Source organism: Osmerus mordax, chromosome 10 (genome assembly GCF_038355195.1).
Source record: "Osmerus mordax isolate fOsmMor3 chromosome 10, fOsmMor3.pri, whole genome shotgun sequence".
Lineage (NCBI taxonomy): Eukaryota > Metazoa > Chordata > Actinopteri > Osmeriformes > Osmeridae > Osmerus > Osmerus mordax.
Genome location: NC_090059.1, coordinates 11,282,094 through 11,300,892, shown reverse-complemented (window position 1 = coordinate 11,300,892; position 18,799 = coordinate 11,282,094). Strand labels below are relative to the sequence as shown.

General features: G+C 48.9%; 2 protein-coding genes across 2 annotated transcripts; one reads left to right on the top strand and one right to left on the bottom strand.

The window, feature by feature from the left end:
- Positions 1 to 23: 23 nt before the first annotated feature.
- mrtfba (myocardin related transcription factor Ba) lies at positions 24 to 13,305 on the top strand. Its single transcript, XM_067244423.1, has 18 exons — positions 24 to 149; positions 3,065 to 3,141; positions 5,058 to 5,280; positions 6,953 to 7,018; positions 7,147 to 7,202; positions 7,305 to 7,380; positions 7,507 to 7,668; positions 7,810 to 7,973; positions 8,078 to 8,218; positions 8,351 to 8,598; positions 9,250 to 9,397; positions 9,538 to 10,014; positions 10,098 to 10,589; positions 10,773 to 10,889; positions 11,060 to 11,215; positions 11,326 to 11,463; positions 11,619 to 11,679; positions 11,888 to 13,305. The coding sequence occupies exons 3-18, from the start codon at positions 5,127 to 5,129 to the stop codon at positions 12,475 to 12,477; spliced, it is 3,246 nt and encodes a 1,081-aa protein (XP_067100524.1). The 5' UTR covers positions 24 to 149; positions 3,065 to 3,141; positions 5,058 to 5,126; the 3' UTR covers positions 12,478 to 13,305.
- A 2,350-nt stretch (positions 13,306 to 15,655) lies between these two features.
- Positions 15,656 to 18,305, bottom strand: LOC136951005 (uncharacterized). Its single transcript, XM_067245569.1, has 5 exons — positions 17,862 to 18,305; positions 17,644 to 17,751; positions 17,179 to 17,250; positions 16,917 to 17,049; positions 15,656 to 16,500 (listed from the first exon to the last, which is right to left on the bottom strand). The coding sequence occupies exons 1-5, from the start codon at positions 18,109 to 18,111 to the stop codon at positions 16,392 to 16,394; spliced, it is 672 nt and encodes a 223-aa protein (XP_067101670.1). The 5' UTR covers positions 18,112 to 18,305; the 3' UTR covers positions 15,656 to 16,391.
- Positions 18,306 to 18,799: the final 494 nt, after the last annotated feature.

Here is an 18,799-nt window from a genome sequence, read left to right as displayed (position 1 = left end):
CAATGTATCCGAGTAGACAGCAGGAGCCATTTTACTCCGAGAATAAAAACTTTGATCTCTCGAAAAAGGGCTTATTCTTTCGACATTAGTTGTAATGTAGCGGTAAACCAAAGGACAAACGACCTGGGACGCTTAGGCTGTTTAATTCGGTAAGATCCGTTCACTGGACCTTGCTGTCTTGTTTTTAGCATGCCAGTTTGCAGACATATTCACATAGCAACACGCTAGCTGTCTTAAATGTGTGGGAGGTTGTTGATGCTATCATGTGTTTCAGTTAGCAAATGAAAAGGTGCCCTGATCATTTTGAAGATTTCATTTTATGGTGCTTCGAAATTGTAAACTGGCATAGCTGGCCCACATCCCATATTTCTCATAACCTGAGGTGTGTCTCCGAGTCCTGACAGTCAAGACGAGAGGCAATAGTAGCAAGGCAGCAGGTCGCTGCCAGCAGAATAATGAATCATAACTGGGGAATTAGATGTATTTTGATTGTTTCTGAGACTGTAACAGCAATGTCGCACCAGCTGTTGTCTAGAGACCTAGTAAATTATTGTGTCTAATCCTGTAATCTGAGTTGGGTGCAATGCTAACGTTAGCTACAGGAGGATAGGGATCTTGTTGACCTGAGTGATAAAGTGACCACCACTACACCACTAGATAACTGCACTCTTGTTTAGAAAGGCGGAGAGCCTTGGCGTTTTGCTAGCTATCCATGTCATGCAACGTTGTCCTCAATCCATTTAATTGGTTGTAGGACAAAAGCAGAGCCTGGATCGTGTACGTTTGATATGGAATTTACTAGTGTCTACAACTGAAGGGGCGGGGGTGCTGATAGAAGCAGTCGCACGTGTCACATCAAATGCGCCCATAAAGTCTAAATTTGTGATGAAGGAAGATATAATTCTCTAAGAGCTTGTTGGGGTCTGAGTCACAGACTAGTCAGCAGCCAGTGTGTTGTCTAGTCCAAATTTAGCAAACAATAGCTTGCATGTTAGCAGAATTTGTAAGTGAACGGAATATAGCCCCGGATGTGTCTTTAGGATGATGTGACAATTATGATGATGATTCTTCAGTCTGACAGCAATCTGAAGGGCAGATGCGATTGTGTAACAAACCAGAATAATTGCGGCTGGCATTTTTGTCTTAAAAAAACTGTCATTTTGGTTGGACCAGTCTTGGTCTATTTCAGTCACATTCAATGATGACTCAAATAATCTCTGAAAACGGATATAGTTCTGAAGCGTCTTATTTTAAGTCTCACTTCATTTCCAGAACACATTGTTTGAGGTGCGCACACACACACATATCCTTCCCCACTATTTTATGTAACTAGGTGATGGAGTGTGTCTTTTGAGAAAGACCAGACCACCCTGCCAGAACAGAGAGAGAGGGAGAGAGAGACAGTGTGTGTGTTAATGAGTGTGTGTTTACTTGGTGAATCCTGTTGTACCAGCTTGTATTAGTAGGCTACTGGTCCAGCTTTGTTCCGCTGGGTTCAGAATCACATGCTCATGCTGCTGCCCTGCTCTACTGTTTAGACACATAAACACCAGTGTGATCCTGCTGTGACTGGTCAGCATGTTTGTTTATTTTTTAGATCTAAATCTACAGGCCCGTCTACATTCTTCTTTGAGGTGACGAGTCTCCAAACGCCTGTCTGTATAGTATGTCCTTAATGATTGTAGTTTGTTAACTGAGCATGCTACTCCATGTCATTTCACTATCAGCAGAATGCCCCTAGCTACAGTTGCTTAAAAAAATCAACTGTCATTTTCTCAATACATGTCTCTGAATCTGGATGGAATGTAATGTCCTCAGTCTGGTTGCACACACACCCTCACCTGCCCATCCCTACCTTAAGCCCAGGTATGTGATTGTTGAACTATGGACTGTAGGTATACAGCAGTACTGCCTGCAGCCAAATCACAACATTCTACTGTAGTGCGTTACCCTTCTCTCCTCTCTTCAATGATCTACACAGAATACATTACATAAATGAAAGTGGACTGACATTTAAACACACTACCTAGCCCTGCAGGGCAGACAGGCTGGCAGGGCGGGGGGGTTAGAGAGGCAGACAGACAAGCTAGGGAGGGTGGGTTGGAGGTAGAGAAGCAGACAGGCCGGCAGGGAGGGGGTTAGAGAGGCAGACGAGCATGTGTGGAGGGAGGGAGGCTGGGCTGGGTGACATGCAAACAGGGAGTGTGGGAGAGAGACAGGCAGGCAGGCAGATACAAAGAGACAGGAAAGAAAGAAGGATAGTCAGGCAGGCAGCAGGCAGACAGGTCTGATATTAGCCTAGCATACAGCCCAGTCAGTTATGGATGTTGTTTTCTCAGTTCCCAGGTAGCAGGTACTAGCAGTCAGCGCGCATGGTGAGGCGACTCTAAACAAACTGGATGACCTCTCCCTCACTCTTTTTTTCCTCTTTCTTTCTCTTGCTCTTGCCATCGGTCTTCTCTTTCAAATTTCGGTGTGTCTTACACATAACTGACATAAGGTGGCCCTGATGCATCCCTCTTGTCATCACGAACACACTAATATGCAAACCAGTGCGGCTGCTGAATACAACCTGTGGCTATTTATACCTCCTGCTGCCTCTCGGCCATGCCTATCCTCATCAAGCCACGAGAGCTCCTTCCCGCTTTTGTCTCTCCTCATGAACACGTCCGGAACATCGCCACGGAGACCGGCAGCGGCGGCCAGTGGTTGCTGTGGTAACCGCAGACACCACCGGGCCGCAGACCCCTACTTCCAAATGCTGCTGTGTCTTTTCCAGTGCAGTGGGCACCACTAGTAAGCATCCTCTTAGACTCAGCCTCGCTGTCTCTCTCCACGGCCTGGTCTTCAAGCGACTCTGCTATCCTGGCCGCTAACTGGTTTGGATTGAGTTTGTTCATGTGAAGTGCGCTATCGTTCTTGGTTGGTTCCTGTTTTGGTATATCGGTGTGTTGGGGTGGTTAACCTGAACAGGTCTCTCTCCATGGCCTAGACTGCTGAGCCAGCTGGACATCTGGCTGGACATCTGTCTCCCAGCCCGCCTCACACTCATCTTCTTTTCCAGTGGAGGTGACAGCTTGTCGTGGAAATTATGGATGGAAAATAGATCTTCAACTTCAACAGATTCTTTACCAATAAGAGGTGTGTGTGTGTGTGTATATGTGTGTGTGAGTAAGTAGCTGCAGTAGCGGTTAAGGCTCAATGCACTGTGGGTAGAAAATCCAGCAGATCTCGTCAACGTTTCTGGATGTCACTCTTTTTCTCTTTCTGTCACTCTCTCTCTGTCTCTTCACCTGTCTATCTCTCTCTCTCTCCCTTCCCTCCTCTCCCTCTCAGTTCCTCTCATCTCCCCAGTGTCGGCTCATACTCTGGGGCGTCTGACTAAGAGAAACAGAGTGGAGGCCGGGCGAGCCGAATCTGACACCCCGCTCCGCCATTTCAAATTTCCTCCTCCCTGATGCGCTCAGAGCCGGGGCCTCACCCGAGAAGCGTTTAAGTCAACAGCAGCGCGTAGGTGGCAAACCAAATCGACGCTACATGACAGGCCTGCGCTAGCCCGTCATTAAGCCTATAATCACACAGAGATATGGATCTGACGAAGCAGTCCTGGGTATCGGTTCACAGCGTAGAGCCACGGCGCAGGGGATAGAGTGTTGACCCGTCCCTTCCTCTGTCAACTGCTGCTCCTGTCTGGCTGAAACCTGACTGTGTCGAGGCTTAGATCGGGGGGTTTGCTCTGGCCCGAGGCACACGATGGGAGATGGAGATATCTGTAGAGGGATGAGACATCTACACCTGTGGCCTCCTCGGGGGCTCGTCTAGTCTGGCTTGTTTGGAGCCGGCTGTGTTGAGTCTGTTTTAGCTTGTTGACTCTGGAGTCGGGTGACGGTGGAGAAGGGTTCAGCCAGAGGAACATGTAGGACCTCGGGGAGAGACCTGCAGCTTGAGGGCACAGCTCGCTGGTCTTCAGTAGCAGCGAGGGAGATGGCTGGGCCCCCTGGCAGCCGTGGAGGGAGCGTTTGTGAGGCCTGCAGCCTGAGTCTGTTAGTGGTCCTGTACACTGGACTGTGCTGCAGGGAGATTAGCTAGACTGAAGGTTAACATGATTCACCATGGACACAGAAACCCGTATGGCTCTCTACAGTGCAGTCATACGACACGCACACACCAACCGCCAATAGCTACAGGCCAGTCAGGACCATACTACCTATGCCGGTCCCAGGGAATGTGCATGTGGTTGGATCTAAGGAGCAGGGCTGGGTTGGATTTGGAACTGTCTGTCATCTGGCAAGCTGGTCACGTAACCGCTGGTCGCCATGTGTCGGTACCACTCTGTGTGTTCGGCTCTCGCTCTTAAAGTTACTGCTCCCGCGGTTGTTGACCACAAAAATGACATCATGATGTCCAGATTACAAGGCCGGGTGGACTCTGAGCTCGTACACATACAGTCATCATGTGACCGATTGGGTTTTCCATGGTGGCTCTTGTTCAGGTCAGCAGTTTTCATTTCACATCCTCATCAGTCCAGCCTGGTGGTGAACAACATGGAGGCAGAGCCAGGGAGAAGTACAGCCCAGTCATATTTCCTTACAGAAACCACTTCTTCCTGTCTGCAGACCTCAGGCCAACCTCCATATCTGTATGAATCTTAGTCGCGTGTATTCCAGAGAAGGGAGACTGGCATTAGTCACGGTTTGTAATGAAAGGGAGAAAACAGGACAGAGTAACACGGTGGATATTGCTCATAAAAAAAATACAAAAACCTTTGGGACAACGCAGTTAAGGCAGCAGGCATGTGTAGCTTAGGCGGCCGCCTTAACTGCAAAGTGCTGTGGGAAACCCTGTATTCAGTCTGAAAGCATAGGCTTCTTTAGTTCATATCCTGGGACTATAATGTTCGTCTTTCAGCTGATTTGAGCAGTTGAACAGTAATAGTTAATTGACTTCACAGATCGATTTCACAGCATTCGACGGTGTTCATAAGAAGACTTTTCCAGAATGTTCTACCTTTAGAGGTAGACCCATTCTCATCCTTCTCTCTCTCTCTCCACATGTAGAGATCACCGTGACAACCGCGGTGGGACTGGGACCCTGCCCCTGCCGTTTGCCAGGGCGACAGCGGTGCGATGGAGCCCCAGGGGTGGCTGGGAGCCGAGGGGGATTGTGGGATGCTGGGGTTGCTGGTCCCGAGCCCCCAGAGTGAGGCTGTGACCCACGAGCTGGAGGAGCTGACCCTGCAGCCCACCCAGAAGCTTCCGCCTCTCAACGAACGCAAGAACGGTGAGTTACTTGTGGTGGGAGGGTGTCTGTTTTGGGTGGGGTTTTTATTTTGTATTGAATTTTTTGTATGGTGTGTGATGTTCCTGCCATACACAAACATGTCCTGTGATGTATCACTCTGGTCATCACATAGCCAGGTCAGGAAACACTGGTCACAGACCACACACACTGCAACTGGTCTCCCATGTTTTCCCCGTGGTAGTGGGACAGGGTACAGGGTGATTATTGGGAAAGGAAGCAGCCAGGCCCTAGTCTGTTTATACACAGGAGTGGCCAACCTGCCAAACAGGTCTTTTGTCCTGGGACAGGGGTAGAATGTCTCACCTTCAGCTGGTGGGAGTTCACTGGTCAAGCTCACAGGTTGACAGACGTGTGACCTAGTGAGTCTGTGTGAGTCACTGTGCGTTTCCAAGTCTGCCAGTGTGTTTGTGCGTTCTCTCCGGTGTGCTACGTCATGCGTGCATAGAGCGGCATGTGTGAACCGGTGTGTGGCTCACACCACCAGGAGTCTCTCCCAGAAGGGTCAGCCTGGTCAGCCTAGTCAGCCACTGGCTGGAAGTGTGACTCATTCACACCCAACAGACCCCTGTGTGTGTGCGTGTGTGTGTGTGTGTGTGTGTTAGTGTTTGTGTGTGAGACTGTTGTTCTCAGAGACATGGTAGGGGTCCCACATGCATTTAGAATCCTTGAAAGTTTGTCACAATAAAAAAGTACTTTGTAAATGGATGAGGGTCCGAGTTATTCATTCCATCTATAGAATGGAACGCAAAAGGTGCCTGAGTTGTCCTGGGTTTCACTATGCTTTATTTGTGAAAGTCCTTGAATCGAAGGCAAATTCCTGCATGTTTACTAAGGTGTGGGAGTCCAGTGGGAGGTGCCGGTGCTGGGATGGTTAACTTGAGCTTCTCCAGTCCTGCCTCTAGCTGTGGATCACTTACTACTGAGGGGGAGGGAGACAGAAAGGTAGGGGAGGGAGACAGAAAGGTAGGGGAGGGAGACAGAAAGAGGGAGGGACCAGTTGTTGTATTTCTTCAGAGAGACAGAGACAGAGAGGGGTAGAAGCAGAGTACTGGAGTCTCCAGTCCAGCTCTCAGAGTGCTCTACTGTGTGGACTGGGATATATGGGACTTTAGCTAAACAGAGCTGGAAGCTGACCTGACAGGCTGTAGACCTCGAAGAGACCCTCTTCTCTGGGACCATGGCTTGTCTGGAGGTGGATAGCCCATCGATGTGCAGATACCAACCTGGTGATGCTCTCTCTTTCCGCATGTCTCTCTTCGGTGGTGTGCCTCTCCACAGATGCAGAGCAGGAGGCGGCGGTCTGTGTGGTGACTGTGTGCAGCCATGTCGAGTGTTTGTGGGGGCAGCTATGTGTGATGGAGGCCAGAGCTGTGCTGTTGTCTCTGTCTCACCAGCGGGACAGGATGTGAGGCGGGAGGTGGTCAGAGAGGTCAGGCAGAAGAATGTGTGTGTTTGGGGGGCGGGGGTCTGTGTGCCTTTTTGATGTAGATATCCTACAGCTTCCCCATTTAGTTTATGACTTGAAAACAAACTTTCGCCTCTTCCTACGGTCTTTCCTTCTGCCATCCTCCACTTATGTGTGTTCTCTCTCTCTCTCTGTCTCTCTCTCTCTGTCTCTCTCTCTCTGTCTCTCTCTCTCTCTCTCTCTCAGTTCTGCAGTTGAGGCTGCAGCAGAGGCGTACCCGTGAGCAGCTGGTCGACCAGGGCATCATGCCACGTGAGTACGGGCACTGCCACCCTCACACACCCTCACACACACTCACACACACTCATGCATGCACGGCAGCTCGCTGCTTCAGATGTTGGTACTGCTCGTGTCTGATCTTCCAACATTCCTCCATGCAGCTCTTAAGAGTCCGGCGGCGTTCCATGAGCAGATCCGCAGCCTGGAGAGAGCCAGGGTGAGGAGCACACGCACACACGCGCGCACAAAACCTTTTATCTTAAGTCTGAGTCAGACAGTTGACATCTCTGACCGTGCTTTGTGCCTCGCTCCTCCCCAGACGGAGAACTTCCTGAAGCACAAGATCCGCAGTCGTCCTGAGAGGTCTGAGCTGGTCAGGATGCACATCCTCCAAGGTAACCTGACGAAGGAGCCACGATCCTGCTCCTCACCATGGTCATGTGATCCAGGTTATCCAGTAGGCATGACAGCTTGTGACATCTTGGTATGGTGACTAACCGTGTGTGCGTTTTGTGTTTCAGAGACGGGAGCAGAGCCCTCTCTGCAGGCGACCCAGATGAGGCTGAAGAGAGCCCGCCTGGCTGACGATCTGAACGAGAAGATCTCCCAGAGACCTGGACCCATGGAGCTGGTGGTGAAGAACATCCTGCCTGTGGACTCCAGCGTCAAGGAGGCCATCATAGGTGAGGGAGGGGGGGGGAGAGACGAAAGGGGCGGGACAGACAGAAGAATGGAAGTGTTTTGTCTCAGTCTTTGACCAGTCCTGGTTGATGTGTGGTTAATATGCTGTGCCTCTGTGCTGCCCCCTGGTGTTGGTCCCTCAGAGGGCCAGGTCGACTACCCCGGCTTCGACGAGGACAGTGGAGACGCTTTCTCCCCAGAGCAGCCAGCCAGCCACGAGTCCCAGACCTCAGCCCCCTCCCCTGGGGAGGCCAGGGCCCCTGAGACCCCCTCTCCTTCCCCCTTACCCAGCGCCGTCCTACCACAGGTAGGCACACCACACCTCCATTTTCAAAACTAAAATATGAAAATTTTATGTCGGTGCACTGTATGAATTTTGAATTTTACCGTCTCCTTTTCCTAATTTTTCAGTCTTTACCTGTGGTCACCCAAGTAACAGCAGACTTCCTCAAAGGTCTCTCCTCCAATGAGCAGCCAGTGTCCCGTCCTGCTGCCCCAGCTCAGCCTATCACCACAGTCGCTCCCTCCAAGCCGGGGCCAACCCTGGTGAAAGTAAGCAGATTAAGAGACGTCTCTAAGTTTAAAAGAAAGCATGTTTGTGAATCTGGCCTCCCAAAAATTCAAACACTTATCCCCATCTTATCCCCATTTCTCTCCTGTCCACCCCCTTCCCCCTCCCCACAGCAGAGCCAGCCCAAGCAGCCTTCAGAGAAGAGTCGCAGTAAGAAGGGGAAGGAGGCCAAGCCCAAAGTGAAGAAGCTCAAGTACCACCAGTACGTTCCCCCGGACCAGAAGCCCGAGGCCAGCGAAGCTCCCATGGACTCGTCCTACGCCAGGATACTGGAACAGCAGCAGCTCTTCCTGCAGCTGCAGATCATCAGCCAGCAGCAGCAGCACTACAACTACCAGACTATACTACCTGCTCCCCTGAAGTATGTTATTACTGTTACTATACTACAACTACCAGACTATACTACCTGCTCCCCTGAAGTATGTTATTACTGTTACTATACTACAACTACCAGACTATACTACCTGCTCCCCTGAAGTATGTTATTACTGTTACTATACTACAACTACCAGACTATACTACCTGCCTTCTGCCCTTCTGACTCCAGACCTGTCTGTTTGTCTACCTGACCTTCAGAGCTTAGGAGAAACGGAACATTCTCTTGCGTACATAAAAAGCAGTCCAAATATTGTTTCTTCCAGTCATGCACGGGACCATTAGCGAGTTTCCAATAACAAATCCTGTGTAATGATATTAATAAGCATCAGGATGTTGTTCCAGATGCTTCCATGACAGACCTCTAAACAGCAGCAGGTCCATTAGAACAGGTCAACTGGAGTGCTCCATTTACTGACTGGGTAGTGAGGAACAGGAAACTACATCCTGGCATGGGTTTGGATATAGATCCACCTCTCCATCTCATTCTCTCTCTCACTTTCTCTGGCTCAGGGTCTCTCTCTCTCCCCCTTTCTTCTTTTCCCACTGTCATCCCCCTGTCCTCTCCCCATCCCCCACAAACCCCCAACCCTAATCCTGCCTGTAAAAAACCTGCATTACTTCTGTCTTTCCCCAGGCCAGTGGTGGAGGGTCAGACCAATGGTGCCAACAATCTGCCAACCTCTATTATGGTATCCCTGCCCGCCCCTGCGCCCGTACGGCCCAACAACAGTCTGTCCAACCGCAGGCCTGGCGTCCTGCCTGCTAACCTAGAGGACATGAAGGTAAGAGGACAGGCACCCGTAAGCATGATAACTGCTCAGTTACAACACACACGTCCTTAAGTCACGCATTGGTTGGTTCAGGGTTATGGTTGGTTTTACTGGGACCCTAAAGTAACGCCTTGTGATCTGTCCCATTCAAGGTGGCAGAGTTAAAGATGGAGCTGAAACTGCGAGGTCTCCCCGTGTCAGGAACCAAGACGGACCTCATCGAGAGGCTGAGGCCTTTCCAGGAGAGCCCCAGCCTCCCATCCGCAGCCCCTGCTCCAGCCTCGGGCTCTGTGCCCGGCCCCAGTCCTGGGCCCTCCACCCTGTGCTCCCTCCCTATGGAGGTCACCTCCGCCCCTGCCCTGCTCTTGCCCAACCATCAGGGGGGACCAGAGACCATGAGCCCCACCCCTCCCGTCTCTACGGTCCCCTTAGACCCCTCCAGCCTCCGAGAGGACCCAGGGATGTCTGAGCTGCCCTGGGACCCCCAGACGGTGAGCCCTGGTCGCCCAGGCTCCTCGCCCCTGGGCCTGGGGATCCTACCAGGGATGGTACGAGAGGAGAAAGACAGGCGCCTCCATGAGAAGGAGCGCCAGATAGAGGAGCTGATGAGGAAACTGGAGCAGGAACAGGTTGGTGGGGAGAATTCATGGATGGATGGATGGATGCTAACCATGAAAAGAATATGAATATGGATGGCGATGTATTTTTTCAGAGGCTGGTGGAGGAGCTCAAGATGCAGCTGGAGGTAGAGAAGAGAGGGCCAGTAGCCCCCAACCCCTCCATGGACACCTCCATCACCTCTTCCCTCATCCCCAACACCCTCACCTCCAACTCAGTCAAGATGGAGGGCAGGGTGTCCCCGAACTGCTCCATCACAGCCACCTCCATCCTGGGAGCCCAGCCTCAACCTCCATCTCTCTCCACGGTCGTGAAGCTGGAGGAGGCTGTCTCAGTCCCTCATCTCCAGCTCCAGAACCAAACATATACCCAGCAACCCCACACCCAAGCTCAGACCCAACCTAACCACCACCCCCAGCCCAGTCCTCCTAGCCTGCCCCAGTTCTTCTTTAGCCACCAGGGGGCAGTGTCCCATGTGTTGGGCCAGCCCCAGACCCTACAGCCTGGCACCCAGATCCTGCTGCCAGTCTCTCTGCCCAGCAATGCCACGGCCATCCAGCTGCCCACCACCGCAGTCAGTCTACAGGTACATAATCAATTAATATATATATTAATGAAATTAAACTAACCAATTCGTCCATTAGCCAGTTAATCAGTCAACCAATGGTACTGGAACATTTTACTTCATCAAAGGTTGACATCATGGATGTTGAGTTTCTTTCCTTGTCTTCTCTCTCCACCTGTTCCGCATGTCTCATCCTGTCTTCAGGCTACCATGTCGAATCAAGCCCCAGGCCTGGTGCAGGCCTCCATCCCCCAGATGCACTCTGCCAACATAGAGACCGCCCCCTCTCAGCAGCTAGCCAATCACAACCGCTTACTGCAGGTCAGAGACCACAGAAAAACCTTCTTAGTAGATGATTTAGATTTTATTTTTAGACTGTAGCCACTGTGGAAAAAAAGAAAGAAGAGGAAATGGTTAAATAGACTTTTTAAACTGTAAATCGCTGTTTTCCTTCCCTGTATGTCCCCCAATGTTCTTCATCATTCCTACAGAATCTGACAGTGTGCAACAGTACTGGCTCTGGAATGGTGGAGAACCAGACTAGGCCCGAGATGCATCCTCAGGTTTTCCTAAGCAGCTCCCCAGAAAACAGGATCTCGCCTCGGGCCTCACCTAACCACACTCTCTCCAATGGCCCCACAAACAAGGTGAAAAATGGCTTATTTGAACAATACATCACCCTAAATGTTTGATAAGACACAATAAAACAGCTTACTTGGCTGCTGTGTCTAAAGTCCTTGTCCTCCTCCACCTCCAGTCAGCCTCTGCGTCCCAGCCCACCTTCCTTCTCCACCCCTCCAACCTGGTTGGTCAATCACCCAAGGCCAGAGAGCCCCCCCGCTATGAGGATGCAGTTAAGCAGAGTCGTAACCTGCACACCAACAATCTCCCACAGGTACACTCACGTGACCGTGACACAGACCAACCCAACTCCGGCCTATTCTATAACTACATGGCATTACTTAAAAGTGAAAACCTTGTAGTTACATGGTAACTGCTGTGTGATTAAATGGTCGTCACCTCAACTTACCCTTTGAGCTCTCTTCTCAGGTTACCACGGCAACCAGTCAGCAGATGGACGACCTGTTTGACATCCTGATACAGAGTGGAGGTGAGGATCTCAGCAGGAACAACAGCCTCTAGTGCTCCTGTAGTAAGACCTTCAGGCAGTCGCAGACCTCTTCTGTTTTGAGGCTTTAACGCATGACAATGAAGCAGTGGTTACTGCTAAGGTGTTTGGATGCCTTTGAAAAGTCCCATGGCTCATGCTAGGGTCATAAGGTTTATAATGTTGTGATGATGATTTGTTTTTCCTCTAGAAATGACCCCCTTCATCCAGCATGACCCTCCTCTGTCACTCACCAAGACCATCCCCCTCCACACCACCACGTCTGCTACTGTCACCACCCTCCCTGTAAACACCGCCCTCTCCAGACACCCACCCCAGGTCCAGTCTGCCCCCCCTCCCACCCTTAGCCCCAGCTCTGACCCTAGCTTCAGCCTCAGCCCCCCCGGCATCCCCGGCCTCATCCTCAGTCCCAGCCCCGACCCCAGCCTCAGCCTGACCTCCCTGGCATCCGACAACCAGCTAGAGGCCTTCCTGGAGCGAAGCCTGGGGGTAGGAGTGGACCCGTCCCCAACCTCGGATCCTCGGACCCTGGGTCTGATGGCGGAGCTGCAGACCCATCTCCTGGAGCAGCCCTACTCTCCCATGGACACCTCCGAGTTGTCCTTCTGTGACTCCTCCTCGCCCCCCTCATCCCTCAACATGGGCCTGTCGGACCCAGCACTGGATAACATGGAGTGGCTGGACCTTACCATGCCCACGGGGCCAGCAGGGGGGGTCACGCCTCTGGGCATACCCTCTGACCTGCTGGACACCCACGACCTGCAGCTGCACTGGGACTGAGGGGGGAGGGGGGGTGGAGGGAAGTGGGTCTTTGAAGGAGAAGAGGAATCAAGGGATAAGGAGTGACAAGGTGGTGCATATCTTTAACCTGTTAGGGTTAGGGGAAACAGGGATGGGACCGAATTAGGAGTCCCCACAAGGATAGCTGTACACAGGGTCTTTGTGTGTGTGTAGAGTCTGGATCTAGAGCTTGGATCTACAGTACACCTATACTGTAGCTGATCTAGTCTTAGACATCCCTGCTGTGCCACTCAAACAAAAACATGTTCTCTGTGTACAGTCAATTCTGACACAACACATGCCTTGTTTACACTGGTCTCTGTGCTCAGCTTATCAACCACTCTGATACATATTCCTATCAGATAGGACTGTTTATGTTTTGTGAAGAGGACTCTTGACAGTTCGATGGTCTTACCAGAATTGACGACCAAGAACCAAGACTGTTCAAGCTCTGGACAAGGAGTGGCTGGACTCCACTCACTCCGTGAGAACTATGCACTTAAGAGGCGGGGTCTCTAGGTAGGCTCCATTGCCTCAGACAAGGAAATGTGAAACACATTTGAGTCAAAGTGAATCAAAGTCTGAATCCAAGGTTCAACGATGAATCAGAGATTCGATTTTTACAATTTGTTTCGTTTAGAACGGGTGTAACAGCAGGTGGTCTCCACTAGGGGGAGCCTGCAGTACTAGTCAATGTGTCTGAATGTAAACCAGAATGTTGGCAGCTGCATCTACTAGAACTGATACTGAGCTATCAGTGGCGAGGGAACACACACAGTACCACACTTATTTGTGATAATACTACGTGGTTGATAACCTGTTCTCATGGGGCACAGCCTTTTGAGAGAGGAGGGGCGGGGGGGGGGGGGGTCTCTGTTTGTCTTGATCTCCCAGCTCTGTCCTGTCTGTGTCTTGTTGTATGTGAGAGATGGAGAGGCTTGCCTGAGTGTCTTCCTGTGTCTGTGTTTAACTTAGTGTGGACTGCCTCACACGGAAGTATGTCGTGTCAGTGTGTGTTTTGTCTGTTTTATTCCGAGTGTTTGCATGTGTCGCTCTATTGTGGTTTCTGACTGTCTTGAATGCATGATTGTAAACCTACGTCAAACTTTGGGCCGTACAAAAGACGTTCATTTGTAGCCTGTCAAGAGTCACGAGTGAAATATTTTTGGTCAAGTTTGATATCTGTTTGCCAAAACGACCATAATCTCCGACCCTGGTGTTGACATGATATTGTCTCCCTAGCCAAGCTGTTTGAAGACTGTTCTGTCTTTCTCGTATGGTTTGTGTTCAAAATGCACAGTCCCCTCCTGGAGGTGTGACCAACACACAGACTACCAAACCTGCTGACACCCTAAGCCCACACTACCTTGTAGAGATTGGAGAATATTGGGCAGGTTTCCATGACACATGGATATACCTGCCACCTGGTTGGCTGGTTGGAGTGACTGTATTGCTTTGTGCCGTCCAGTGGCGTTAGATCCTCACACTGAAGGGAGCTGGGCTTGGTAAAATCACGAAGGTAAAGCATCTGGTTTATCTACCAGCTAGCCAGATATTAATTTGATGTTTCAGAGCTTGGTTATTTTCATCCAGACTGCTTCGTCTTGTCACTACCTGCTACAGCATGTACATGATGGACCACTGATGTATCTGTCCACATTTCTGATGGGGTTTCTGACCCGTACACAGGCAGGTCCACTTTACAGCACTTTGGGATCAAAGGGATTTTTCTTTCTTCTTGGTCATTGGTCGTTGTCTATGAACAATCATGTTGAGTGAAATTATCCTTTGGTCTTCTGAAACACTCGGCCTCTTTGCTGTCCTGCCATGAGCATTAGAGGGTAATGGGACTACTTTGCTGTCCTGCCATGAGCATTAGAGGGTAATGGGACTACTTTGCTGTCCACTCGAGACCTGTGGCCTGTATTCCATGTTAATTAAGACCACTATAACCTACTATTGTGTGCACTGTGCAGTGCATCACAGGAGCAGATTCAATTTCCATCCATGTCAAGGAAAGTTTCACCACAAGTTTAGAATAAACATTCAGGCACAGCCCTTTATTTGCATGCTGACGACACTTCAGTACTTTTGTTTTCTCAAACATGAATTACATGTCAAGGTATATTTAAGCCAAATGCAGCACAGTTCACAGCACTGGTTGTTTGTTAAATATTAGGAATCAAGTCGCTTGTAAATGGAAAATGACCTGTTGTTTCTGAGCTTGTTGACTTGTCTCTTTGCTGGGCCATCAAAATTTGTTGTTGCCAAACAAGACAGTGGAACATTATTCCATTGTATATCCTTTTATCGATACGTTTTCTTCTATTTATAATGTTTTGTGTTTGAAGGAGGGATTTTAGTGTATATCTTGGTTTACCTGATATCAAACATACATATACATTGGGACTAAGTGGTCAAGACATCAATGGACAAAAATGTCAATGTAAATTGAAATAATTTCATTTTATTTGTGTAAAACTGTATATTTATATGACATTTATGTCACTGTTGCTTTGTTGAACACATTCTAGAGTTCCACTGGAGGGAAGTGTAGACTTGCATCTCCAGAGCTGTAACTACAGAATGACCTAAAAAAAATATATACTTTTGTTGTGTAATTGCCTAGCCATGCTAGGGGGAACGGCTAGCTAGCTAGCCAAACATATTTACAGTTTTCAAGCCAGGTTAGGCTAGAACAAATTGGCTAGAAACAACAAATGGTTATTGAGAAAGATTATTTGATGGGGAATGATTATTGATGATGATGATGATGATTATACGCCAGAGTAAGTAAAGCAATAAGCTAACCTCTGAGAGCTAATCTCTGAGCTATGTCAAAGATGCTGGTATTTCCAATCCTCATAAACTAAAAAGTCCAGCCGTTGTAGTCACAGTATTGTATATTGGAGGCCACAGCCGTTCACCTCTATCCTCCCTGCCATCCATGATTGTGGCAACGCTGTTTCTCCCTGCCATCTGTCTCATTTGCTCCATCATTAGTATGCCATACGTTTTGCACATTGTGTACATATTTCTATAGATGTAATTCATATTTTTTATACATGTGTAGTCCACCCACAAGTTAAATTTTGTAAATACTAAAGATGTATATATGTACTGTATGCCTACATGTCAATAAATAAATTGGTGTATTGTGCAATCTAATTTGTAAGAATTGACAGAATTATCTTTATATTTAGAAGCATTAATCAGTACTACTTTCACTTGTTTTTAGTTCCAGATTAATATGAAACACAACAACATTGTCAGCAACATTTGCATCTTGGGTGCATTTAGGGGTAGGACGCAGATATCCGATAGGTAGATGGCGACATACAGAGAGAATGAGTTGTCACAGTCTATAGTCCTGTTAGGGCTGTACATATTTGCGTGTGTTGTTAAATAAAATAAATAACTGGACATCTACAATGTGAATGGCATAACAATTGAATCACATCAAGTCTCAACAAACATTCAGCTATCCATTGCCCTTGACCAGTCATTACATGTTAACAGACGTTTATATGTTGAATAGGTCATCTTTAGGGTTTCCTGTGTTGATCTGGTCGACTCACCAAGCATGTAGCACAGTTAAAATGATTTGTTTGCAGTCAAAGATTCAAATGCTACCCAGAATGCAAAACAAAGATGGAGGTATCCATAATTATGGGATTATGGGAAACTTGATCCAAACAATAACAAAATCCTCAATTTCTATAACATAGGAGCACACCTCTGAAAATACTATTTCACTTCCTGCTGAATTGCATTTACATCCATCCACACGCCAACGCCATGGTCTGTATTGGGTAAGAGTTTGTATATTGGGTAACAGTTTGTATAGTGTGAGTCTGTAGTGGTCAGTAAAACCAACCAATTGTCCAGTAGTTTGTGTGTGGCCTCTCCTGTCCTCAGATCCTTGTGAAAATGTGGATCTGGGCGTGACACATGGGGCAGTGGTGGTGAACGTCCCAGAGGCTTTTCACACAGAACGGGATGAGACAGCAGCCGGCCAAACACCTGCCAGGGGAGAGGGTGAGGGAGGGGGAGAGGGAGGGTGTGAGAGAGAGGGAGAGAGGGGGGGAGGGAGGGTGGGAGAGAGAGAGAGAGGGGGTGGGTGGGAGAGAGAGACGGGGGGGAGGGAGGGAGAGACGGGGGGGAGGGAGGGTGGGAGAGAGAGGGAGAGGGAGGGTGGGAGAGAGAGAGAGACAGGGAGGGTGGGTGAGAGAGAGACAGGGGGGGGGGGGAGAGAGAGAGGGGGAGAGGGAGGGAGGGGGGATAGAGAGAGGGAGGGAGGGGCAATGACAAGGGCCAGAAAGACAGACCAGGGAGAGAGAGAGAGGAATTAAAACACAGCTACAGCTTGCAGCAGTAGCAAGTCAAGACCCACGCCCACTGACATATGACCTTTGTGAGTGGAGGGAGAGGGGACACACCCAAACAAGGTGCACATGAAGCACAACAGCCAGGCGGTTCCTCCAACTTTGCGAAGCGTCTCAGTAGTAATGATTAGGTTGCATGAAGGGCACTGGACAACAGACGGGGCTGTGCTGAGCTTCTCCACCGCCACTGAAACAGAAGAACTGATAGAGTCTGCTCTGCCGGAGCTCCCATGCCGACCCCTATATCAGCAGATGCTACAGTAATTATTCAGTCGACTGACTTGATTCTAACATGAACTGTGTGTATGTGACAGACCTGTGATTGGTGAGGGTTCTTCTGCCTCAGAATAGTCCTGCTGTATGGAAGGGAGCCAAGTGTACACCCCCCCTTGTGACCCATGAGATAGTTTTGGTTTAGTTTAGTTTTTGAGATGGACCAGCCAAACACAACACACATTACACATTGGTTGACTAAAAACTATGAAAACACACGAGATATGGTTGATTTTGTCACAGTATCAAGATCATAATAAATAAAAAAATTGCACCGTTGTAATTATCAGTATTGTTTTACATCATCAATAAAATTATGGAATGATTAAACAATTTAAGACATGCTGTAGTGGCTAGTCGAAGGAGAGGAAGTTGACGTGGGATACTTAAGCAACGTGGGGGGGTGAAAGGGAAGTCTTCTTGAGGCAGGACAGTAAGGAAGATGAATAGTTTGGGATGGTAGCAGGAACATTGTGTATGTGTGAGAATATCTAAACTGTGTGCCTACCAGACATGGTAGACATGAGCTCAATGAGCTTCTTCTCTCTTTCCACCAGCTCCTCCAGCTCCTGCTGTATGGGTTCCAGTTCACCAGGCTGCTCGGAGTCCTCTGGACCTGGGTGTGTGTATGTGTGTTGGTGTATGGGTGGGAGGTGGTATACAGTTTTTAGATAACGCTTGACTACTATCAAAGGTGAAAAGTGTTTGTGTGTGTGTGGTCCTCACCTTGAGTCTGTTTCCTCTTCTTTAACTTCTGCATCTGCAACAGCACGAGCCGTCTGCTGTGGAGCTGCTGCCTTCTGAAACTGATGAGGCCCAGCTCGGCAAACAGTCTCTTCTGCAATAGTGAAGTCTGGTTGGGCATCATGTCGCTTTGGTCTGGACCCACGGACGTCTCATGGCTGTCTGGCTTCTCTGGCGTTTGGGCACCAACAGAGGAGTCCTGTCCTGAGTCCTGCATTGGATTGTCTGTCATGTTTTGTTTCCAAAGAATAGTAATGTAGACACCAAAAATCACAATGCAGTTTGGCTCAGGGATCTACTCTTGGGTAGAGAATCTAAATAGAAAATCGGATAGTCCAGTTTTGCTCCTTCTGCATCCGCATGGATTTTGATTATCCCCTTATTGATTTAACCTCAGAAGGGATTATAGTTCATTCATCCAGGAGGTTTTCCATGGAGAGTTCTGACCAACACCCAGTTTCAATTTACCAGAAGAACCAGCAAATCATGCAAATCTCTTGTTCACCTTTGCACCTTCCCCTCTCTTGCATTAACTATTTGCATATAGACTGTCACTCATGGTTAGCAATACGTAAGTGTACTAAGCAAGATGGCTTGCTATTCAAGAATTTGAATAGCAACATTTTCACAAACAAATGAGCATTCTGGTGAAGACATGCACAGCCATGATGTAATCCAACGGACACACGTACCATGACACATTTTTTGACGATACACCCCACCCCACCCCTCACAGGGGCAACACATCAGCTTCCCATGTTCCCATAGTTACATTATACTTGAGTATAAAAGAAAAAGCAAAGACAAAGACAGTTTACTCCCCAAAAGTTGGTTTATTCGACTGTTAAAAAGAGTAAGGCTAAGGATGCTTCAGAAGTACACCGGTGATACTTGTACTCTTATTGTGGACAAGTGTAGTC